Raw genomic sequence first — 26719 nt, 5'->3', positions numbered from 1 at the left:
GTCTGAGACTCCCTTCTTTTCCAAACAAGATGCTGCTTATTATCCAGTCTGGTGTCACCATTAAAGAGGAGTGTAGGGGGAAGATGTGGGAGGGTGCAGACATCCCTGCTAATATGGATTTTTTTTCCCCCCACGTGCATTGTGTAACAGCACACACAGAATTCACTGTACAGCAGCACAAACTCCCCATCCAAGGGTCCTTCCAGTGGAAGGTGGGATGCCTCACCCTGCCACTCCACACATCTCCACAGATAAGAGAAAACAACACTCCCCAGGGCTGTCAGTTTAAAATCGTTCAGAAGCAGGGGGAAAAAAGATGAAGGGGAAAACCACTGACAGAACTACAGTCTAGACTTAAAATACTTCCAATTAGAAAGCTTTATTACCATTTTGAAGGAGACACATACCCCACACAGTCTATTACACAGCCCCAGGAGGTTTACTCACATGAGTAAAGCCTATTTACACAGCTGCAGCCTGGGAAGTGTTAGCCTTGGCTATCTGATACAGCTCCTGCAGCTCCTCAAGGCACTTCTGAGCAGCATTTGGCCTCTGTCCCTCACCCGGGCTTCTGTGACTCTGATCACATAACAAAGCTGACCCTCCACCTGCCCAGGTAACACATTTATTGCATTTCTCTTGGAAACCCTTGTAACATTGAGGGTTGCACCCATGGCCTTGATGCAGCAGGAACTGGAACAACTCCCTGCAAGTAGTGGATTCCTCTCCAAGCAGAGCTTGGCCCCTTCCACACAGCCAGCATGGTTTCCTCACATAAATCCATCCTCTGTAAAGCTCACTTTAGGAATCAGCCAGGCTTTGTATGTTGTAATGTGTCACAACTCCTATCGAGGGGAAATATGAAACAGATGTCATCAGAATCGGCAGACAGGGAGGCGAGGAAACACAGCCTCGTATCAAAGTACACGACATCACCCTGCTGGATTAGCATCCAGCACAGCTCCTCTGCCAGAGCTCCCGGTTCAGCTGCACCAGGGGAGTGGTGTCACTCAGCAGCAAGGAGAGGGGAGGGCTGGGCAGAGGGGCACCAGGAATCCTCACTCCTGTGCCACAGGGTCAGAATCCACCTGTGGGCGACCAAAAATCTCTGGCATCCAGCTGGAGACTGTGGGGAGAGCTTGGTGCAGGCTCTGAGGTCTCTGAGGACAAAGGTCCCCCTGATTCCCACGGAGTGAAACCAAGAGATTCCTAAGCACAGCTCTGGCCTCTCTCCTTTGTTCCATCTCCCACGAGAGGGATATGTGGGAAAAGGTCCAGTCCTGTCAGCTTTTATAGATGATAAAACTGTGAACACAAATGTTAAGAGGCACAAAAAATCCGTGTGTCAGAATCCTGCCTCTTCCTCACTGCACTTGACATCATTTATCTAATCTAGTGCAGCTTCCAGATACATTAGAGTGATTAAATTCCAACAAATTAATAATGATGATGACACCTTCACTGTGTACCCAGTCAAATGAGAACTTGCTGCCTTTGGATGGTGATGAAATGTATTCATTCCAGCCCTAACAGCTGGAATATAACGCTGCTTTCCTACAGCCATCTGGCATTCCAGAGGAGTATTCCAGCCACTTCTGGTTTCTGGCTATTCAGACAGAGTCATCTCAGAGCCTGGAGGTCACCAGGGCATCCTGATGCTTCCCCTGGCAAATGGGGGGAGGAGAGGGAAGAGCAGGGGTGGCAGAGGTGTTATTTCCCCCTGATCGTGGGATGGCATTTTTGGAAAAATGTGTCCCAACCACGCCATAAGTGAAGGATTTGTGACCTACACAACAGCATTTGACTAATCTTGAGCTGCATTTGTTCCAGATGGCAACCAACCCACTTAATCCAAGTTATTAACAACTGGCAGTGCTCAGTGCTGTCCTCACAAGAATTCATTTTGTGGTGGTTTTCCTGTTTTCTGGATAAAACCACACTGGCTTCAAACACCTGTAAGGGAAAAATTGTGAGTGTTGCTGTAAGAGAAGAAAGTGATGTGTGCCTGAATCCTGGAATCCTGTGCTAGGGAACAAGGAATTCTCCTGCTAAGGACAGTCCCTTTCCAGGATGGCTCCAGTGCCCTGCCAGCTGCCTTCACATCTCCAGAGAGCTGAAGCTCTGCCTGTGAGCCAGGTTCTGTCATTTAAGCACAGCTGCTTCATGAGCCTGACCTAGATGGATCCAGATGTTGGCTGTTCTAGACCTGAGCTATTTACTTAGGTCGGATTCTCATCCTTGGCATTTCCCACTACTTGGAGTTGCTCTTGATTGACATTGGTGGAGTGGAGCCCAAAGCCAAGCCCTTTTTATAGAACTATTGTCTGTGAAATTAGATTATTCAGTGAAATCAAATTCATACCTTGCTTTCGTTTAAGGATGTAAAGACAACACAACAGGATATCTGAGACAGGATCCTGATCCCTACCTGGCTTGTAAAAACAGAGACTACTGACTTGCTTGTGGCTCTAACAGGGCCAGGTCAAGCTTTGCAACAAAATTCGGATGCTCAAATTAAAACAAAAATACAGTGGGCCACTTTTAATGCAGATTTTAAACTTTTGAGTTGAAACTGCAACTTTAAAAATAGTAAGCTATTAATCTTTCCCTTATTTTCTTGACTCCTATATATCTTCTCCCTCGCAGGCAGGTACCAGCTGCCATACTCCCATTCTTCACGCTCTGCACTCTGCAAAAAAAAAGAGGCCCCTGCTGGCCAATTCTTGTTTAAAATTGTGCATAATTGATAGTGGCAAATCTACCCCAGCTGTGTCTAAAACCTCTCCAGGGGCAAGAAAAACACTCTTTGTGACTGTCATTAACTACTAAATTAGCAAGTGCTCCTGGCAGTTTACAACGTACCACATCAGTCTGCTTTAAATAAAAAAAAAAAAAAAAGAAAGAAAAAGTGAAGATCAGATGCCTGTGTGATGTCAAAGTTACAGCAAACTTTGCTGGCAGAACTTTGACAAACCCTCAGCTAAATCAGAGCAAAAAGAACAGGAAGGAGAGAGTGAAAGGAAGAGAGAGGAGAGGACACAAAGTTACCTCCTTTTCCAGGCAGACAAATAGAAAACATCGAATTCAAGGCTACAAATAATTGTGCCTTCTATGAGGCACAGGAACATCTTAGTCCATGTGGAGATACCAACAGTGCTCCTGATGCTGTGGCACAATTCCCCATGGAAAACAACTCTCCTGCAGGACTCTGCTCTGGCACTGCAATGGCTACAAGTCTTGTAATTGAAATATAAAGCTGAGGAAGAGCTGAGGTTGAAGTGTAAGGATGCAGTAGGTCCTAAAAGGCCAGCACAGGTACAATCCTGGCACAAACACAAGCTCCTCCCTCTGGTTCACAAAGCAGCCAAAGCAGGTGGGGAAGGAAATCACAGAGTTCTCACAAATGCACGGGAAAGCCTCAAGGGCATCATGGACTGAACTGGCAGAGGGACAAAACTATCTCTAAAAACTGTCCTGAATCTGGATAAATTCTAAGATTCTCATTGTTAAGACTGACCACATTATTAGCTTTTAAAAGTTTCAAAAATTGCACAAAGCTGTACAAACTTCTGGATTTTACAAGCACAAAGGAGCAGGATGGCAGCTTTGGTCAGGATACAAAAATTGTCAGCATTGCAAAAAGGTCTTTTCCTTGGGCAGCACCACTGAGTGATCACAACAATATGACAAATCAAGTTAGTGCTCCAACCTGACATGTATGGCGAGGTTCAGTCTTGAATCCAAGTACCCAATTCCAGATAAAACCCCCACCATTTTGTCTTTGTTGAATTTCCAGCCAAAGATACTGACTTGGGTCAATCAATTCCCATAAGAACATCCCCTTCCCTATGGAATAAAGACACCTCGAACCTGAAACCTTGGCTAAGGCTCTTCTCAAGCACCATGGCCCAGACACAGGATGCCAAGCTCATTTTATTTCCACAATTACATTCTGCATCCCGAGTCTCCTTCTTAAAAACTAAAACTGATTACACAGATCCCATCTACCTTCTCCCAAGGCTTGTTCAGGGTAGCTCTCACCAGGTGTTTTGTCCATGGCTAACCAGACTACAAAGGCTCAGCTGAGGCTGCACCCCTGACTCAACATGAATCACAGTTTATTCCCTACCCTAAATACTCCTCCTGCATGCCTCTGCAAGGGATAAAATGATCCTTATCTCTTATTTATGGAAGGAGCTATTGGGAGGTTTCATTCACTGATTTCTTTCAAACTCTGGGATATCTTCTGATGAAAGATGCTTAATGCTATTTTAGGAAGTAATTTCACCCTCTAGGTTTCAACCATAAGGGAAAATACACTGCATAAACACTAAAACACAGGTTAATCAGCACAAGTGTTTTGCTCATTGAGCTCTTACAATGATTCATGGCATGACAAGCTATTTCCAGACCCTGGATCTTTTCAAATGGATGCATTTCTGTCAAATGACTACAAAAGGCAGCTAAGTGGGGCACTATTCCCAGGACGTGGCTGCTGGCCAGGGGAGTGAGATGAACAACAATCCTTCGTGGCTGCAGATGTTCCTTCCCCTCACCAGCAGGGCAGAGTTATGACTCTGGGAGATGTTTTCCACCCCCCACCTGGAGGAGCTGGGCTCCACCAGCCCAGACAGCCGTGGTGACAGGGTCCCTCCTGTGTCCCACCCCACCAGCCTGGTGGCTCCCAGCAGGTGCCACACCAGCTCACACAGGGGGGACAGCACTGGTACCTGTGTGACAGAACAATGGGCTGGGTCTGGAGCTGGGATAAAGCAAAAACAGCTCCATGGATTCACAGCAGCAAGGAACCCCAGGCCTTTGGGCAGCCAGAGCCCTTGCATGGTGTGCAGGACTTGGGGCTGTGCAAACATTGCAGAGCACAGTGGAAGGCACACAGAGAGAGCAAATGTGCTCATAGGAGGGGCTTCGATGCATTTTTAAAGCTTCTTTTGAGGAGGCAACATTAACTCTTCCTGTGTGTAATAAGTGGCTTGGATGCATTAATACCTGCAATGAAAACTGCTTTACATTTCTCCCCTCATTTCTATTCTTTGCCTCCTCCTTACTCTCAGCTGTTATTCCAGCATCTTTGCATTCCCCCTGGAGTTCATTCCAGCGGTGCTTTATGAATCACAGAATAAGATGGCAGCCAGCAGTGCTTTAGAGAAGTGTGCCTGGCACGATTTCTGCCCTGCACAAGGTTAATCAAACCCCTTCTCGGGTAATCCACAGCCTCTGCAGCCCCAGAGGCCCGAGGTCAGGAACCCCAGCCCTCTCCCCCAAATGCAGGCGTGTTTCCTCAGATCCCTGCAACCCTGCCCTGCAATAATTAGATCCTGCAAAAGCAAATCTGGAGTGGAGCAACAACTCCAGGGTTAAGCACGAGCAAACTCATCTCAGGACTGATGCCTTTGCTACCTGTCTGCAGCTTGGCACCAGCACCTCCTGCTCCTAACAAGGAAACCTATCCTTTTCTTCCTTACTAAATAAAGGGAATCAAATTTAGAGTAAATGATGCTTAACCCCCACTCCCAACATTTAAACACTAACTTTTGTCGTTACTAAGATATTTGGTATGTAAAAATAAATAAAAGAACTGACGCCGAAAAAGTGTCTGATTTGGGGGCAAGGGGAGGGAATAAAAGAATGGATTATGATGTGTCATTTTATATATGTGTCAAAGGAAACCAATTTCATAATAGGGAATAAAAATTCCCTGTTTAAATACTGTCAAATAAATCCTCAAATGTAATAGGGTTCACTTCTGGGGAAAGGAAAACTAAATCTGATTAAATATTAATGTGGCGTAGTATTAATTAAGAGAGAAAAAAGTCCATCAAGAGAACCCCAATATGTTTACTGTGTCCCCAGGAAGCTGGAAAATTTCACAATCAAGTGTGTAAATGTTCTAAAAAAGGGTCCTGAATATTTTATGAATATTTGTCATAAAACAGAAATAATAACCACTGTGCAGAGCTATTAGAATTAATATTTATGCTGCCCGCCATGAAATATTCATGGGGACAGAGAAAGGGGGGCCCGTAAGACAAGAATTAATTTACATTGGGCTTGGTTTACCCGCTGGCTTGATGTTTAAAGACGGCTTGACAAGGCTCCATATGAATCCGTCAGTCACTTGCAGCGGTAGGTGGGGTGAAGGCAGGAGGAGGCGGGGGGGAGAGCGGGTCCAGGCTGCTGACAGCTCACAGATTGAGTTTCTGACAGCCCTTAAAAAATCTAAACGGCCCCCCACCTTTTTTTCCTTCTTCCATTGCCCAAGGCGCTCTGTACTGCCACCGTTCATCCGATCTCCCCTTCCATCTGCTGAAATTAAGGAATTAATGAGCGCTATACACTTTACAGCAGGCCCCAGGAATGTTTACTGGTGATTAAATTATAATGCAGCCGAGCTGTATAATTCATGAACCAATTAAAGGAAGTGTTAGTTGATTTGATGGGATGAGGACGTACAAAAAGCATTTAACTAATAGGGAACCGTGGGCTGCCGGGCGCTTTGGCTTTCTCGGATTACGCGGCTAATTGCTCTGCTTTATAGGGCTGTCACAGATAGCCATACATATTTCATTGTTCTCAAATACTTCAATTGTTTGCTTTCGTGTTGCTGCTGTAATATGTAGAAGCCCAGCCAAACTTCAGTGTAGTTAAAGCACTACTCTGCAAAAGCAGGTTGCTCTGGGAGGAGGGAGGGACGAGAGGGGCACGAGGAGAAGGCTGGCTGAAAAGGAGTAACTTAAAGCCTCAGAGTTAAATGTCACTCAGCAATTACATGATTAAAAGGTGCAACATATGATAGTCTTTTGTTTTACAACTTTTTGGACACTAATATTCTATGCTGACTTCACCGTGGAGAAAATATTGGCGTGCTGAGCTGCTTTTTGTTTTTCTGATACTGAGGAGTGAACAAGGAAGGTGGAGAGGAAAGTGTATTAAAAAAATCCAGCAAGCGAGAGCTAGATTTCTGTGGTTATCAAGAACAGCACATCGTGTTTAGACTTAGGTGGTTTGATATTCTAAAACACACGGGAGATGAAGGAGGTTGATTTCCCATCCGGGAGAACGCTCGGTGTCTAATTCAGAGAGCTGCTCAGTCGTGTGAGCTGCTCATCCCAACAACTCCAGTTTGTTGCACAAGGAATGGGGGAATTTGCCATTCCTGCTGTTCCACAAAGCACTCCCCCACAGCTGACAGGCCACAGGGTTTGATGAAACAGATTCTCTGGATTTGAAGGGGCCTATCAGTCAAGCTATTTCTCAGTCAAAACAGGCTCGTTCTTCCAGCAGTGAAATCCCCAGCCCATTCCAGAGGTACTGCAGAAGAAATTAGGAACCATCAGATAAACACCTCACACAGGCACTATTTTGTGTTAGACCCTGGGATCTATTGAGTAAACAACAAGCTGGGTGAATATTGGATTTCTTTAGCTCAGTGATGAAGGCTGCAGACCTCCATGTGCCCCTGGCAAGGTGTTTTGTCACCCACCTGAGGGACTCAGTGGTAAATCCTGACCTGTCTAATTTGGAGCTTTCCATTCCAAAGTGCTGTACAAAGACCAGCTCAGCAATGTCCAGGGTAAGTTATTATGTAAAGTTTATAATCTGGTTCATCCCTTTCCTTGCACCTGCTCCCTCCAGGATTTGGGTTTGGAAAGCAATCCCTATGGAGAGCCCTCCACCAGAAATCAGGATGTCTTTGCAAACCAGTGCAGGTGTTCAGCAGGGAGGCAAGAGACCTACATTCAGTGAATAGTTACTTTTTTTTTTTTCTGAAAAGCAGAGCAAACCTAAGTGGCCCCAGAAAGAAGGAACTGCACATCTCATTTCCCAGGGCAGCATTCAGATTAGCAGGCTCAGAGCAGTCTGGGTGGAAAAAAACTTGGGGTACTAAAGAAAAAAGATTTCTCATATAGCTTGACACTGATGTTACAAAGCATACAAAAAAATATTTTAAATAATTCCCTTTATTCAGAACTACCATATATTGATAGTTTGTCCCCAGTTTCTGGGTTAAGTGATGCAAAATTTTGGCTTAGTTTAACAGGTAGGCACTGAAATAAGGGATAATGACACCAGTCACACAGCAGGAAAAACTTGCCATCAACCCACTGGGAGGCTGAGTAAAATGGAAATTGGATTGCCTGCTCTAGAAAATAAAAAGGTTAAATTGTCTGGGAGATAAAGTTGATCCTAAACTCACCTAAGTGGGCAGTGCCTCGCCTGTGAAATTTGACTCTCCAGGTAATCATGGGGACAGTTCTCCACATTACATGTGATTTTAGGGGGCTTTGAACTACCCATTGTAGGATTAAATACATCTGCAGTTTGGAAAAATCCTTTAGATTGCATTTCTGACATTCAGCACCTGGGACAGCAACAAAGAGCGCTGGTTAATAACAAAAAAAACCTGACTGTGGAGACCGTGAGCTCAGACCGTCCCAGGAACAGTGAGCAGCACTGTGGGCATTGCATGGGAGAAAAGCAGAGGTGAGAGCAGGCTCAGGAATCACTCTGTGCCAATGATTGCTAACAGGAAACGTCAGAAGTTGGCAATGTCAAGGAATCAGAGGCACTGCAGAAAGTATTTTCTTTGTGTCTTTTGAAGTGCCCTGGATACAATCAATCATACGGGGAAAAAAACTCCTATATTTCGGTTCAATGTGGAAAGAGCTATTTGCATTTCAATATGTTCAACTTATCCTGCCAATAAAAACATGGAATCATGAAGAAGAGATCAGGCCACTGGAGTGAAAAACAAGAGATGACACCCTGCAGACCTTTCAGATAAAACAACTTCTTGTTTGTAACATTTCTGTTGACGTCCCAATATTTCTGAATGATTGGGTTTTCAAATGAGATCAGTCAGCATGCAAATAAGGAAACAGGATCAAGACATCTCCCATATCTGATTGGATAGAGAAATTATCAAAAGACCCTTTTTTCATATCAAATTTCCATCACAAAAGGTCAAACTTTCAACTCCCATTACTTTTGCTAACTGCATTTCACTGTGCCTGCCAGCTCATCGCTGCTGCTGTTTTCAGAGGAAAAACAGAGAAGTAACAAACGATTCCATCTTCTCCTACATCTGTCAGACAAGATGGACAAACATTTTTTAATCTTATTCAATTTTTTTCCTATAGCCCTAAAAATCCTTGCAGCCAAAACATCCTTTTCTAACCTGATTAGCCATTCCTAGGTTGCTTTTATTTTTCCTACAGATTCTCTTCTTATTTTCTAGCCCACAGACTGACATCACCAGCTGTGTTGCCAGAATGTTTTGTCCTACAATTTGGCCATTTAAAACACTTTTTGATGTGTGCTTTCCTAAAATATATGTCCCTGTGTTGTCTGGCTGGACTGCTGCCTAAATACACAAGTAATGGATGATCCAGAAACGGCCCAAGACTCAAAACACTCAGCTCACACGAACTCAGAGGAGCAGCTCAGCACCCCGAGGTGCCATCCACTGCTTTTCAGGTTTCAAGCTGAATTTTGAACAGCAGGGATAGCAAGTGGGGCAAGCACAAGAAAAATGAATTCATTAGTAAATTGGCAGGGCTCGATGTATTTGTTGCTATTGGTCCCATAAAAATTCGCCCTCAACATTATTATCATTGCAACATATATAACCCATCAGATCAGTACCTAGAGGTTTCTGTTATTCTGATTTTCTCTGTTGTTCTTATTACTCAACAACTAAATGCTTCACAAAGCCATTTCCTACAGAAATATTTATGTTCCCAAATGTTTATTGGCCCCTCTATCATGATCAAGCTTTTATGAGCACTCTATACAGAACTCTGAATTAAATACATAATTCCTGCTCTATTGGATCTATGTTTGTCTATTTTACACAGCCAGGCACTGTGGTGAACCACAGAACACCTTGCAGAAAATCTAATTTATATGGTAAAGATATTTCTATCCAGACTGACTGTGTGGGCTGGTGATTACAGGAAGCTAATGAGGACGAGGAGGATGGAGGGTTTCAATTCCATTAAAGGCTTTTATTCATTGTGCTGCTTGTCCTGAACAACCTCCTCCAGTGATTTCTACTCAAGCACAGGCTCTGAACCATCACAGGCTGGAAGGAGATGGAGGAAATGTCACACAAATGCTTCTGACTTGCTCCACATCACACAGGTGACCACATCAGCTCATGGAATAATGGAATATATATATATGGAATTCATGGAATAATCGACCCTCAATCCCCTGGAATCTGCTCTTCCTGGCAGCTCTGAGCCAGGACCACTGAACAGCTCAGATCAGGAGCTGTTCCCACACGTTTCTTCCTTCACCTCTGATTTTTCATTTTTCTTCTCTTCTCCTGTTGACCAGAAGTGCCTGTGGTGATTTGTCAATGTCTCTGTGTAGCAACTAACCTGAAATTCTGAGCTCTCTACCAACATCAGTCCAATGTTCTCAGCTCCTTGGTGCCCAGCAAACACCAGGTGCAGAACACAGGGAAACTTTTTTGCATATAAATTCTTGGGAATGGCTGGAGCTGTGCTAGGGGAGGTTCAGGTGGGAATTAGGAAAAGGTTTTGCTCCTGGAGGGTGGTGGGGCACTGACCAGGCTCCCCAGGGAATGGGCACAGCCCCAGAGCTCCAGGAGCATTTGGACAAGGGACATGTGGGATTTTTGGGATGTCTGTGCAGGGTCAGGAGTTGGACTCCCTAATCCTTGTGGGTCCCTTCCAGCTCAGGGTATTTTATAACTCTATGAAAATAACAGTGAATACATTTTATCTAGAAGTCTCTGCTCGTTACAAGTCTATTACTATTGACACACTAATCATCAGGCCACTTAAATGGATAAAAAGTAATTATCTGAAAGGTTAAAACCTGTAGTGTTCTCTTTTTTCCTCAGACATGTCTGGTCAAAGGTATTTTGAGGATGAACTGAGGATTTCAGTCACTAGGTAAGGTCTGGAGCTCACGGGATTTAATAATAGGCTCTTCAGAGTAGATGAAGGAAATATAAAAGATCTGCTGACTGAAAACTATATTTGACATTCAGATACATTCACAACTGAGGTGTGGGATTCTAATAATGAGTAACTGCATAGGAAGTTATTCACTCTTGGATTGATTGATTAGGCAACTTTTAAACAGAGTGATTTTTCCTCCAAAAGATACTCTAGTTCAAACAAGACTCTCTCTGAATCTGTTGTGAATTACAATGTGTTTGGAATTAATCAGACAGAATCTGACATTTAACAAAAAAGAAAAAATGATTTTTTTCTTTTTAGAGCTGTTTTAAATGAAGACTCTTGTTCCTTAAAAGGCCCAACCACTATGCATAACTGTTTGTACCCAGAAATAAACTGAAGGAAAGGGCACTCACCTCCACTTGCAGCCTGCTCATACCAGGAAAATGTGAAAAGCTGAATGTTTATATTATCTCCTCACTAATATAACACAGAATCCTGCCTAACACCATAATGAAAAACACCTTTTACAAAATCAAATCCTCTGGTTCTTCCAAGGGCAAAGCTTCCAGGTTACCCAACAATTAAGAATTTTCCAAATGCACGGTTCAGACAACCACACCAACTCGGCAGCACAGACTTTGTGCACCTTGTAAGAAGGAGGAATATTCACAAATACCAGCCCTTTGCAGAATGTTTTTTAAGGGCAGGGAGGAAACCAGAACAGGTTTTTGTGTTGGCTTCCAGGAAAGAGCTTACACTGCCATTACCATAAATCACCCCAGAACATCCACAGTGATAGAGCACCTTTCATTAAAAAAAATACTGCAGCTTCCTTCAGAAGCACTGCCACTTGCCATTTCTTTGAGGTAATCAGATAGCTGTTAATTAATAAACCTGTCAGGTGAATCGTCCTGCTCTGGTCATCATTATCCATTCTGTAACAGAATCCTGCTCTCATCACTGCTATCCACCCCATAGCTTCCAGCTCAATTAACTTAATGCTATGCAAATGAGAGGCTCTCCTCATCATTAGCTTATAGCCCACAAATGTTAATAACATAATTGGGCCTTCAACAGGGTAATTAGACACGATTTCTTCCATTAGTCTTACAAGGCTAATTATTGTTGATAGGAGAGAGGGGACGAGTCCCAGTGCTGCATGCAAAGAGGGGCATCTGGTTAAAGCAAATATAGACAAAACATCAGCAAGGTAAAACAACAGCTGAGATCCAGAGCAGGGTCAGGTAGGGGTGGGGTGAAGGAAGACACCATCAGGAGAAACTTAGGAACTAAACCCAAATATCCAGCCTGATGCTGGAGCTCTCCTGCCCTTAGCAGTGAAACAAGGTGATGCTCGATAAATCCAAGGAAGCTCCTCTCAAACTCTTGCACACAGGGCAGTTGGGAAGTTGTGCTGATCAAGATTCCCAGGTTTGAGATGCAAATGTGCAGCCACAGAGAAGACCTTAAGAACTGAATTCATTCCTCCATTTCCCAGGTCGTTGTGTCCAACCATTTCTCCTGCCACCACTGGGTTGGCTGTGTTTGATCACACAAAAGATTTTTCTGAGCAACTTGCTGTAAGAACCAGAGGAAATGGTCTCAAGTTGAGCCAAAGAACGTTTAGATAGGGAAAAATTATTCATGGAAGAGGTGATCAGGTATTGGAACAGTGGTGGAGTCACCATCCCTGGAAGTGCTCAAAAATGTGTGGATGTGGCACTTGAGGACGTGGTTTAGTGGTGAACACCACAGTGGTGCTGGGTGGAAGATTAGACTTGATGATTTTAAAGATCTTTTCCAACCTTCAGGATTCTGTGATTCTAATTACAAAACTGGAGTACACTGAATTCTTTAATAATCACAAAGCAAAATTCACATCAGCAATTTATTCACAGAAAGTTAATAAAAACCTGGATTCAGGACTGGCAGTAATATGTCTAACAAAAACCAAAATGGCAACAACTTTCCAAATTTAAATTATATTTTGGCTGGTGGGATGAAAGCTAAGGATTTGTTCCTGTGCCAGTTAAACCTGTGCATCTGTGGAGGTTAGAATTGTATAACTGGAGACAGAGTTCTGTGAGAAAACTGGATTTTTACAAGGAGAAAGAAAACTTGACAAAAATATGGCAAGTTCTCCATACCCATCACTACTTAGCTTCGACAGTTCAGTGTCTTGCTGCAAAGTGTTTAAGAGAAAAAGTCAAACTGAAGAGTGCACAGGACTCAAAGAGAAAACACATCAGTTCTTTATTTTGTATCTGTTTAACTTTGGGGCACACTCATGGCCAACATGAATCCTTTGATTTCACTGCAAGTACGTGAGGAGGAACCTTTTCTATAGACTTGTCCTGCAAATCAGCTTAAATTATGTTCCCAGAAGTAGCAGCTTTTACTAGAAGGTTAAATGAAACCATTACTCTTTTAACCTACTGTACCTTGACCTTTGGTCAGCCTCTCAACAGAACAGGATTGTTCACTCAGTGAATATCAGTGGGATATTAATCAGCATTCATGTCAAAAGACTGATAGACCACAATTTTTCAAGAATTATTTTTATCGAAGCATGGCAGTGCCCTACTGAGCTAAGAGATACAGAACCTGTTAGGAAAGGGTAATGTTCAAAAGCCTCCGTGGAATTGATAAAAATGTTTCATAAAATTTATTTCGAAGGACAGCATTCTGTAACATGGAATTTTGCAAACATAATGGATTTTGGGATGGAAAATATGATCCCTGCAAAGCATAAAAGCCCTGGGTCACCTCTTACACCTGAGCCAAAGGAGGCCAATTTAAGTGATAGTGATTAATACATTTATGTGACTGCAGGTGATCCAAGCCCATAGAATTGGATCCAGTGCATCTGTCAGACATCAGGGATCATTCCCACATCTTTCCTGCAGAATAAGCCATGGCAGGATTCAGTTCCCCTCTCTTAAATTGCCCTGCACTTACTGAATTTACTCACTAGAAAATTCTGAGCAAATATCTTGTTGCAATTCAAACAGCAGTAAATCCACTGATGTTTTAATGAAGATTACACTTTCTAATCCTCGTGGTAATGACAAAGCAGTCTCCATTCAATATGCAATATTACTTGTCAGTTTTAATCACCAAAACTGTATTATATTTGCTACAGACTGATGCACTTGTCTTCCCAGGTCTTCAGCCTGGAGATTCCAAGCAAAAGCAGCACAATTCCTGTTCTGCTGGGGGTTTTCTGTGTGGGCCAGTTTTACCACACGAGCTCTGAGCAAAGCCTTACTCTGGGATTAGTCCCAGATCCAACAAGATCACTAAATCAGAGCACAGCTGGCACAATCCTGTCCATGTTTTTACCGCAGAAATTCTGAATTCCAGTGATTGTGGAGTTGATAAACTCAGCTTTAATCTGTACAAGATGTAAGGGTGGTCTCACTGCATTTATTCAGAAGAATATTCAGGCAAATTCAGCCACCACACTACTGAAATAATCAGAAAGATACTGACATGATGGGAGGTGCTGGACAACACTGGCCAGCCCTCCTTTCCTCTCGTGCTTCTTCAGCCACTAAATATCTTCATTTACACTTCTCACACATGCAAAAAACTCTCCTCAGTTTTATCTACAAGTGTCCTCTAACCAATGCAAAGTAAATGCCTTGGTTAATCAAATTAAAATGCTGCCATACCTTCATGTTTAAAGTTTTCCTCCCTCACTAATTTTTCAAAAGTTTTTCTGGTTCTAGGCAGATCTCAAAACCAGTATCTTCATTACAAAAACACCACAAAACCAGCCTTGCATGTGTATGCATTTTATTTGTGTGTTAACTACTGAGTTAATTAAGGTGAAATTTTGAAAATGACCATGAGGAAATAGTCAGAATTGACAAAGCACATCATATTTTACCCTGTGAGACCAATCAGCACTGCACACCACGAAATGCACTGATGGTGCATGACTGCAGCCACAGCTTTTCCTATGCACCCATCTCACAGAACTGTTGGTTCAGAGGGACTCTGGGCCACAGAGGCTCCAGAAGAGCTGCAGGAGCACCTCAGGCAATGGCACAGCACCCCCTGCACCCCCAGCCCTGCTGCATCCCAGCCCAGAGCCAGCCAGGGACACCCGAAGGAGAGCTCAGTGAGCCTTTGGGGATGCTCCAAAACGTGTGAATAAAATCTTCAGCAGAGAGAGGGCAGAGGGGAAAAGCACGGGGTTAGACCTGGCTACTCTGTAAATGATAACATTTTGATTTCCTTGGCTGTTTCACTTCATTCCTTAAACCAAAGTTGTGGTTTAGGTGAATGCCCTGAACAACCTTTGCTGATTTGTAGACATTGGTATCATGAGGTTGTCATTGGGCTGAGACGTGACTGGCTTGCTTTGTCTTGTCTAAAATTTGCTACCAGTGCCAAGGACATCACAATTAGCCCACACTCTGATGCTTTTCAGAATTTTCCCTCTCCAGTTTGGTGCTGGGTTCAGAAAGGCAGCCTTGGTGGTGGAAACTTCCAAGAGAAACAGTTCCAACATAAGGGCAACCAGGATAGAAAGTTTCTTCAGTTTTCCTAGTGTTTCATCATTTGTGAGAGATAGTTACTGCAGGAAAATCTCCCTCCTTTCAGCAGGAAAAGGAATGAAAGGGTTGTGCATGTTGTGTTGAGTCCTTAAAAATAACAATAAAAATAAAAGTACTGACTTAGAAGTAGAAGCTTTTCTTCTTTCTCTTCCTGGAGACTTTGGAAGCTTGCTGAGATCAGAGCACTCCTTAATTGCTGCATCCAGGATTTCACCACACAAACTCCAGCCATCAAAAGGAGCTTGTATGAGATGAGGTAACTTCTAAAAATAATCCCTGCCTCCCACAACTGAAGCCAAATATACCTCCTATTCTTGTTGGAGCAAAATCAGCTTGTGACAGCAAATGCAGCATCCTACAGAAAGCCCATAGAAAGATTTTAAAACTGCATTTGATGTTTTGTTATTGCTGGCTCAAGATGCATATTAATGCTTCTCCCCAGGAGAGAAAGGCTCTTATGGGACCAATATAGGTCAGGCAGAATGTGCAGCAGAAGTGACATAATCTTTTTATTGTAATCATCCAATTTTCTATCTATTGGATTATTTAAGAGCAAGAGCTTCTATTCAGATTAGTGTTAGGAGGGAAGAGAGAGCACAGTCTGAGCAGGAGGAGGAGAATGGAGAATAAAGATTCCCCAACAATGGCTAAAGCTCAGAAATCTGAACAAGGAGCTGCTTCCATTGGGTTTGTGTGGACAAAAGAATGAGGGTGAGTTTTTGCACTACATGTAAACCCTGGGAGTGCTGAACGGAGCCCTCCAGCCAGAGGGACATGTGAGGGAATAGGAGATTTATTTTATAAAATATAAAATATTTAAAATATTAAAATATATCCCGGATATATTTTCCCCATTACTCCCTGCCCAGTGGTGCCTTTGCACTGGAGGCAGATCAGGAAACGAAGGTAAATGACTTAATTACAATCTTGTTAATGAGCAGGATAAGTGCCCTAACACTTGCATCAAGAGACAATCACTGAGTTAGCCCTGCAGCTTGGAAAAGGCTACACGAGTAGAAACTGCATTAAACCAATCCCACCCACGGAATGAAGCAGACAAGGCTGAGGTGAGAGGAAGATTTGCTGATTTTGCCCAGTAAAGCCTGGGGTTTTGGCTGTGATTCTGCCCCTTGGCCAGGCTGCTGTGGTCCCTCAGAGCACCCAGCACAGTAAAGAGGGGCAGTGTCACTGCTGGGGGACACAGAGCAGGATTCCTCGCCCAAACCACAATTCCCAGCAAGTTTCTATTCCGGGAACACATCCCAGAGCTCTGCAAGGTCCGGCTCCTTTATCCCCCCTGGCGCTCGGTTTTCACCAAAAGCCTGTTTGTTTGGGTGATGGAGGAGGAAGAGAGAGAGGGGAGCTCTGAAATGCAAAGGGAAAACAAACCCAAGGCAATCAGTGTTAGTGAAGACAAGAGTCACTAAAGCAGCAGCCAGAGAAAGGCTGGAAGAGTGAGCTGAGAAAAAAATCAGAATGATTGAAACAGAGAATTGTGCTGCCTATTATTTTTACTATTTTACAAATTAATCCAAATCCTACATAGTTCACTTGGACTTTTCCTACAGTTTCTCTGTCTCTCTGGAGGCAAATTTTATTGCACTGATTTAGTCTCTTGATTACCACATCATTTCTCCATTTTTTTGTTTGCCTGAAAATGAGCAGACAATAAGATATAATTATAACATTTCTTCTTTGCTACTCATCAGATTTTTGTATGCCATAAACTAAAACCACATCTATTATAAATATACAATATCCATCATTTAAATTAGGTCAAAGTTTTTAAAATGCTCTGTAAGATTTTTCCACATCAGAATAATTCAATCACGATCATGTTTCCTTGATGCAACTATTTTGGGATTTAGCTTGTTCCTTGATAGGGATTTAATTAAGTCATTTACATGTAATTTCCAAATAAGTAACTGTTACAAAAGGCAGTAAAGAAATGAAAAGGCAAAAAGGAGCCTGAAGGCAGCCGATCTTTAACAAAAATATTTCTGATATAAAAATGAATCTGAGGAATACATATTCAGTGATAAGTATTCCAGTCCATGTCTGGTAAACTCTCAGATAATGGCAGCATGGTGGGGTCACTGGGGTTCTATTAGCTCAATTAATGAGGAGTAAGATAAGGCTAACACCCAGCTCTTCAAACGGCTCAAAAATAGAGCTGATAGTAATGGAGTTATTAACCTTCACCAGCCATTGAATTTTGCTGCTGATTCAAACTCCATTTCCTAGTTCAGGCCTCCATTAATAGGCTGTTTATTATCCCTAATCCACATTGGGATCAGCTGCAGAAATATGAAAGCCCCATGTAAAGACCAAGTAGTTTAAAAGGAAAAAAAAAATCTTTTTTTTTCCCATTCTGATTTCTCCCTTTTCAACATGTTCACAGGTTCTACCTTAGAAATTAAGAACTTCATTATCCTAAACTGTTTGAATACATGTTCTCAGCAGCGTGGTAAAAAAAGAAGCTTTAAATATATTATGTAAAAAGATGACATAATTGGGAACAGAGCCACATCATTTTGAAGACCAAATAAAACCCTGCTGGAAAGCTTGCACTGGAGAAGCTGTTGCTGTTTATTTTCTCTACCGGGAAAGAAACAACTTGAATTTTGGAAAAATGAGCATTAGAAATATATTATGGATGTATTGTTAGGTCAATCCTTTGGCTCAACCCTCCCCTGCCCAGCTTTGTGTGTTCACTTGTATTATTTGTAATGTAATTAACCAACAGTGAAAAGTGAAATCACCGGATTTCAGATCAGAAGGACAAAACCAAGGAAATAATGGAGCAGGGGAAGGGGCAATCCCAGGACAGGCAGCAGCAGAGCCTTTGGCACTGATGAGGAGAGCTCCAACACAAACCTGGCTCCAACTTTAACACAGAACCCTGAGCTCAAGAGTCTCGTTAGACCACAATCTACACACAGAAGATGTTCTTCTAAAATCTATCCCAGGAATATCTGATAGAATATCAGCAATTATGAGTGATGGAGTTCAGATGAAAATAAAAATGTTTATTATATCCACCTCCAGTACACAGTGGTGCCCTCAAATGCAGTTCTGGGTGTCCTACATCAGCAAAAAAAAAAAAAAAAAAAAAAAAAAAAAGCTGGAATGTCCAGTGAGGGGAGAGAATAGAATGATCAAAAGAGTGAAATTATTTCTAGGGGGAAAAAAAAGGATAAACAGATCAAGGTTCTTTTGCGTGGGAAAGAGGTGACTGAAGGGCAAATACAAGGGGCTTAGAAAATCAGGAGTGTTGGGAGACATGGCCAGGGAACGTCTTAACTGTTTCTCAAGAGAAGAAATGCACCTGGAAAAATATAATGAAGTATTTTGACATGACACCAAATAAAATGTGAAACTCCTTTCCACATGATTTGGTGGCCCAAAGTACAGCATTGAAAAAGAGAGAATAAAGTCAAGGAAAAGGGGTTAGATTCGAAGTTTTCCAGAGGATCCTCTGGCTCAGGGAATCCTTAAATTTCTGAGTGCATTAAATTGGCATGAGCCCAGCAGAGGAATGGTCAGGAACCAACGGAAGGTGACAAGAAGAGATGCACAACATGACTTTATTTTAACTCTGAGAGAGAACAAAAAGGATAAAACAAAAATACTTTGGTGGATATTACACCGAGTTTTCAGTAGAACCCTCCGCGGCCACACTATACATTTCTTTTTGTTGCTTAAGCACTAATTTTAAAAGCTAAACCACCCATTTGGGTGAGGAACTGAAGTCACACCTTTGTGCCAGAGCTCCAGAAGCCACCCAGTGACGGTGGATTCGCGCTCAGGTCGGGCACTGAGGGGTTAATGGTGTCTTTGAGAGGCTCCTTGTGTGGCCCAAAGGCTGCCCCAGGTCAGTGCCAGGGGGATCCTGTGCACTGGGGCAGGAGCTGCTGCCCGGGGGGAGCGCAGGGAGCAGCTCTGGGCTCCCGGGGAGACAGCGTTTGCAGCAAACCCTCACTCTACTGCAAATCCTCATTTAAAGAAAACCCCCCACTTTTTCCGTGGAAATTGAATTATTTTCCTTTTTGTTCCCGAGCAGTTCTTTGGATGCGGTGGCTGATGCTGTACGAGGGTTTGTTTTTTTTATTATTACATTTTAACAAACTTTATAGCCCATTTTGTTTGTTTTCAAATAACTTTATTTTCCTTCTTTTCTACCATCAATTACTAGGTTTGTTTTTCTTTCTATAAGATGGAGGAGTCAGGAGACTGATCCTGCTCGATGCTGGATAATTTAGTATTATGTGTGGTAGCTTTATGAGGTGGGAGTCAGATAAAACATAGTATTTGAACACTAACCATTTATTAGCTCTAAGGAATAGATTTGTGACTTGACAAGCAGACAATAACTCTGTGTTCTGATCAGCCAAAGAGGTCTACTCTGAGTTCAAAAACCAGAGTAACATTCTCTTTCACAAATAATTTTGTTTACTGATGTGACTAGATTTTAATAATAAACTTGATATATATGTAAATTTATTTTAATCTAATTTCATCAACAGAGCCCTCCTAAAAATGAGACTTTGTAGATTGTTCTGTGTCTGATTTATAGATTTCTGCATCCTATTCCCAGATTGATTTCAAGGCTATAATTCTATCAGGTTTTTCTCCTGATGTCAGAAACACCACCTCTGCAGATAGTGTTTTATAACTCGCATCACAACTGAAACTGAATTACTGCCCTGCTATCCTATGCTGCAATGTGTCCTTTTGTTTATAATCACCCTCTCTCCCTCACATCCCCACCACTTCAGCTTCATGGAAAATATCAGCTCTGAGATCAATCAGGGAGCTCCATGTCTATTTCTGTCCCTCACTTCAACCCCTGGATAAAACAGGGACCAAATTCTAAACTCAGATGTGAATGTGCAGAGCTCTTTAGAGCAAAGGGAGGCTGAGCAAATGGATCAGTGCTGAATTTCCACACATCCCATTCTATAATGAGTTGCTCTTCCTCCCTTGATGAGGTCTCAATCCTGGGAAGGAGCAGGCAGGGCACACTCGAGTATTCACACTGATCTCAGGGACTCAGAGGTGCTCAGGGATTCAGCACCTTCCTTCTAAATGCACAAGAAGAATAATCTGGGGGAAATTACGTTTAACTGAGTCCAGCACAAGATTTGAGGTTCTTTCTCCATTTTCTTTCATGCAATGGATTCCTGTTTAAGATGCTCATCATCTTACTTTGGATAAATAAAGTTCCTGCTGCTTTCACACACTTCCCTTTTCCACAGACCTCGAGGGATGACTGGCAGCTCCCTCCCCCTGCACTCCCCTCTATTCTCTCTCCAACTCAACCTCAACCTTTTCCATCCTTCTCCTACCCCTGTACAGGAGGGAATCCAGAGCAATCACACAGGAAGAGTAACTTTGCCAAATTAAACACTGATGTGGGTAATTCACCTCTCCTATCATCACTTTTTAGGTAAGAACATCTTCCTTGGAAGTAGAAAGATCACAAATTTCCAATGTTTGCCTTTGGAATGGCCACTGTGCCAGCCAGTGGGATGGACAGAACCAGGAAGGCCTGGGAAGGGAATGGAAAATCCTCTCAGCTTTGATGAGTGCACCAGCACTTTAAATCCTCACCATCTTTGGACCAGCTGTGAAAAGTAACTCTATTTTATTTGCTTGGCACTCGTAACAGTTCTCTTTGGATGCTGATGTCTCTCATATTACATTTCTGAACAATTCATTATAGCTCAAATAAAATGTAATTCTCATGTTGTTTTTAATTATTTCACAAAACCCAAAAGTCTCATAATGAGCTCCTTGCAATACCAATATATTTCCATGGTATTATGTCAATGCTGAAGAAAGAAGATGTAGACCCCCCCCTCCTGCTGCAAGTAAAATACATCTTCTCATATAATCTAAACTTTAATCCATTTCTTATGGTTTGGTTTTAGAGGCAACTCAAACAAATAACCAGAACAACAAACCTCTTTTCTCTCCCACAGTTTGGCCATCTGGAGCATTTGTCAGGCCAGGGCTCTATTTCCTACTCTCCAGGAGCAGGACCCCTTTCCTCACTAAGGAAGCAAAAATGAAGATGCAGTAACATAAAGGATGTCAGTAAAGATCTGTACCTTTCCACAAACTGATTTTTCCTATCTACAGAATTGTGATGGCTGGATTTCTCCCTTACCTGTTGGGATTAATCTGTGCTTTCTGCAGCTGCTCTCCCTGCTTGACATCCCTGGGGAAGCCAGAGAGCACCCAGCCATTGGTCAGGCAGTCCAGGGCACTCAGGCGTTCTGTCAGCAGCTTCAGCACGAGGTTGTCTGGCACTGCAAAGCAGGAAAAAGGTGACATTTATTCTGTGTGCTGAGTCTGCAGTGGAGGGAGATGCTCACAAGTCCTTCTAGAACCAAACCAAACAGTTATTCCCATTTATTGGCATTGGGCATCGTTGGCTTGTGCATATTTATTGTCATGGAATCCCCAGATTCACTGTAGGACCAATGCAAAGGATTTGGTAAAACTGGTGCCCACGTAATTTTGCAATGTACTTTTCCCTCCCAGCCACACTGGACTGGTGTCACAGTGAGGTGTGTGACACAATCTTATCAAAATGCAAAAACGACGACCTGAGTCGTGGAAAAGAAATCCTAAGACAGGAAAGGAATTTCTGAGAATTCTGGATTGAACTCAGCAGGTGATAATGGTTCTGCCACAACAGTCTATGTGTGCTACTGCTCCAATTTACCCAAAGGCTTGAAGATTTTATAACTGAAAATAATTTTCAAAATTAATTTCAACAACCTTAACTACAGCATTGTTGAACCCCTAATTTTAGAGCTAAAAGATCTTTTTCCTCTACTGTTATTATTTTTCTTCAGGGCAAGAGAGAACATCAGCAAGATACTGACGGGGATTACAACTACTATGGAGCTTTTAAAATTCTATTTAGTGGTAAGGAGGTATCCTGCACATTTTCACTAGAGTCTTTATAAAGGAAATACTTAGGGGGTTTTTTGTGTTTTTTGGGAGGAGGGGATGTGTTCAGAATTAAATTATTAAGTTCAATGAGAGTGACTATCGATTTTTCCAATGGCTATTGTAATGTCTTGGGCTCGGTGTCAAATAACCCCAAAGAAAGGACAGCAAAATCACCTGGAGCTGCTTCCCAAAGCAGCAGCCAAACCAATTCCCCAGCAGCAAGGAGAGCCCCTTCCCTTTATGTGCCTGAAACACCGGTGTTCTACTGGAAACAAGAGAGAAATTGCTACATAAATCCCCTTCATGGCAGCTTGATGTTTTGATGCTCACCCTGCCATCACATCTGCATACAAAAATACAACAACAAGTGCTTGTAGGAGAGTGTATGTGTCAGATTTCTAGCACTGCACTTCTCTTCAGGACAAGCTGACAGCAATCTGCCTGGATTTTAGCAGAGTGAATTATTAGCAGTGCACAGTTCTACCCCGGGAACATGCAGGTTTTAAACTGCAATAATAGAATCCATTTGCTCCAGGAATTTAAAATTGCACCTCTGTCATGAAATTCATGGCTTCTCCTTTAAATAATCAAATTACTGAGTTTACAGAACTGCACTCAGGAGTCAGTGTACCAGCAAAAGGAGAGGAAAACCGCAGGGAATTAATTAGGAAACAGATTAGTGTATTAATTGAGGATATCCACTTCACATTATGAAAGAACAAGTTAAAGAGAGTAATATTCTCCATCTGCTGAAAGGAGGGGAAAAAAAAGAATGGAATAAACCCACACACTTGACAAAGAGCAAAGTGACAATGCAAAAACTGGGTATTCTGTTAAAAATGGGACTCATAAAATTAACAGTAACAATAGTGCAGCAGCAGGAAGGAATTTTATCAAGTGGATGCTTCTTCCCTATCCAAGACCTGAGCTGCAGGCAGGCACGGGAGGGACACCAGGAGAATTTCAGTGTTCTTTCCAGGGCAGATCTCTCCCCACACTCCAGCTTACAAGAATTAATACAAACCCAACACATGCTAGCAGGAATAAAGAAAAACAAACAAACCCACATTCTCTTTCCCAAAAATGCATTCCATACAAAGACCAGTGGAATTTTCCCATAGTCCTGAATTTCTGGCTGCAGCATTGAACTTTCTTCACGTGTGTTTATTTTATGACAGCTCCTACTGCAATCATTGACATGGATTTACAGAGATGCCAAGTGACACGATTTTATTTTTTAATTTCACAATGCTCAAAACAGTTTTGCAAGGGATAGAACCTACAAACCCCCGAGTGAAACTGCAGTAGGATTCTGCCAGAGTTGACATCCCTGTCACATGAACAGGGCAGAGGCTGGAAGGGCCAGGAATGGCACAGAAAGATGGATATCCTGTGCTTTTGAGCTTCCAGCAGATCCTGGGAGATTCCCCACTTCCACATTGCTTCCATCCTTCATATGGGAAGGAGAAACACTGCAGCCCACGAGGAAATTAAAAAGCAATTGTGACGGGAACGTGGGGCATCTCCTGGGTCTGAGCATTTCCCACAGGCTTTCTGTGAGCCCTGATGATCAAAATCCTCCACTGTGGTCACTATTTTGGAACAAAACTGAAGCAACCACACGAGGGGGGAAAAAACAACGAGATGCAGCGATGATTAATTAATAGTTTATCTAATGACATGCCAGGTTTGGGGTGTTCTGAGGGATGCTGGGGACACCTGACACCTCTCTCCCTTCAGCCAGGAGTGACTGCAAGATGTCAGCAGCACCCATGTACACATATACATCACTGAATAATATAGATGCTTACATATTTTCTGTGCCTCCCTCTAAAGCTTGATGGTGTGAAATAAAACATAAACAAGTCAGACAGCAAGCTCTGCTCTCCTCTTGATTAGCAAACATACCTATCACTTCAACACAATGGGGGAACAGAGCTTGTTGGCTGCTTGGTGGCATTACAAAGTACATCAGCTGCCCTTGAACAGCAACAGTCACACTTAAAACAGCTGCATTAAAACTGTAAAACATCTTCCACAGACCAGAGGGAAAGGGAAGAAAAAAAAAAAAAAAGAGAAAAAAAAAAAAATCAGTATTATTCTTATTTTGTAGTACAGACAGAGTAGGTAATGAAGAACTCTGCAGCACAGAATTCCTTTTCACTCATGTGGAACTGTCTCTGGAATGTAAAGCAAATTAATAACCTGTAATTGGAGGGGCACACAGCCTGTGAGGAACTAGCCAGAGGTCTCCTGGCCTTAAGCACACAACCCTATGGGCATATAGCAAAGTAAAATATAGAGCTTTCCTGATGAGACAGTCAATCTACATGTTTTAAGGAGATTATGAAGCACAAGAGCTTTGAATAATCAATTCCTTTTCAACATAAGCTCGTGTGAGTTTCCAGCTCTGAAAGTTGGGGGAATGAGACTCGAGAGAGATTTTACTTTATCATTAGAGAAGTCCAAAGATAAGTTTCTTGTAAAAATTACAATGTGCTGCTGCAAAGAGATACCCAGACTAGGCAAGGTGGGAGCACGTCTCTATTAGGGAGAGAAATCAAGGCATAGGAGCCCAATTCACCCCTCAGAAGTAAAGCTGCAGTGAATCCTGAGAGCATCAGACACAGCTGTGGACCAGGATCACAGATCCCAGGATGGAACAGCAGCAGAACGAGACCACAGCCAGCTCCAGATGGAAATGTAATTTATCTGTGCCTACACAAACCCCACACTCCGTGTCTCCTTTATCTCCCAGCCTGTTTCACCACGTTAATGATCAAGACTACGCCCCTGAATGGGCAGCTGTGGATCTAAGAAGTGATTTAATCACTTCAGGGGTTTGATCAGGCAGGGGACAAGGTTTACAGTGCTGCTGCTCATGCTGGAACTGCTGTGTGGACACCCAGAGATTTTCAATCTCCAGGGTAAGTCAGCACCTTCCGGCAGAACATTTAAAAAATAAATTTACTTCTCAGAGCTTCAAAGTTTTTCTCAGGTATCAGGTACTTCTCATGAGAAGTACATCCTCACGAAGCTCACAGGAGTGTGGCCTATTAGCTCTTCCCCAATCCATGGATCTGCAGGACTAACAGAAACCAGGATCAGACAATCAGTTACAAAATCAGGCAATCAGTTACAAAATCAGGCAATCAGTTACAAAATCACACCATCTGCTCCACACAAAAGTTACAGAACATTAAAGGCACAGTCTGAAAGAGAAAAACACTTGAGAGATTACAGGGCACTATTCTCCAATAACTTCAATGCTGTCAGTGCTCCAAGCTATACAATTATCATATTTAAATTGATACCTCCTCCATGTATTTCCCTTTAAAACAGACTTTTCCATGGTATCAACTCACTTCTCCAAACCTATATAACCTCGATTCTAAGTACAGCATAAATGCATTTGCAGATACAAATTCTGTCAGCTTTGTGCTCTAAAAGGTCCTTTTGACAATACTGTCCATCTATGCTTTATCCTGCTTGTAGAGATATTTTTTTAGCAAGGTCTGAAGATTTTCACAGCTAATTCAGATGCCTGAGGCTTGATCCCAGTAGTTGACAGTTAACATCTTGTCCTGAGTATAAGCTACTGCCAAAGGCTACTTTCCTGAATTGTCCAGGAAATCCCAAATTTAGCAAAGCATGAGATTTCCTTATTTTATAGCTCTAGAAACTCTGGGTGATTCACAATGACTAATTGGCTTTTTCTACTCTGTTTTCTTGCCCACGTTAAGGTCCTCAGAGATGGTATCGATTGAGATTGTATAAATTGGTTTTTAATGTGTTTGAGAACGATTTAGCAGTGATTTACCATCGAGTGGGCTGATCGATAATTTAGGCTAATCCTCCGAGCCGCCGGTGGGTGAGGACGGGCAGGTCTGAGTGCAGACCGTAAATAAACACCCGGACCGTAAATAATAAACATTCGGACTGTAAATAATAAACATTCGGACTGTAAATAATAAACACTCGGACTGTAAATAATAAACACTCGGAGTGTAAATAATAAACACGCGGCCGAGCGCGCTGCAGCGGCACCGGGAGCAAATCGCGGCGTTTGGCCGGGCTGCAGAGGGGAGAAGGGGATCGGTCCCTCCGGGGGGCTCCGGCCCCCACACCCGGCGGGGTCCCGGAGGGTCCCGGGGTTCACCCGGGGGGCTCCAGCCCTGCAGTTCCGGAGGGCCCCGGCATTGTCCCGGGTGTCTCAGCCCCGCTGTCCCGGTC

At 42.8% G+C, this 26719-nt stretch overlaps 1 protein-coding gene across 4 annotated transcripts in view; it reads right to left on the bottom strand.

Annotated features, from left to right (window-relative positions):
• Positions 1 to 26719, bottom strand: part of AK8 (adenylate kinase 8) — a 65713-nt gene that overhangs the window by 4604 nt on the left and 34390 nt on the right. For all 4 annotated transcript variants that reach the window (XM_088177488.1, XM_088177490.1, XM_014873331.2 and 1 more), the window contains one exon: positions 21693 to 21834. In XM_088177488.1, coding sequence (XP_088033614.1) covers positions 21693 to 21834 — 142 coding nt within the window. The remainder of the gene's footprint in view (positions 1 to 21692; positions 21835 to 26719) is intronic.

Source organism: Sturnus vulgaris, chromosome 22 (genome assembly GCF_052056855.1).
Source record: "Sturnus vulgaris isolate bStuVul1 chromosome 22, bStuVul1.hap1, whole genome shotgun sequence".
Classification (NCBI taxonomy): Eukaryota; Metazoa; Chordata; class Aves; order Passeriformes; family Sturnidae; genus Sturnus; species Sturnus vulgaris.
Note: the sequence above shows the minus strand (reverse complement) of the source record. Positions and strands in the feature narration are given on the sequence as shown.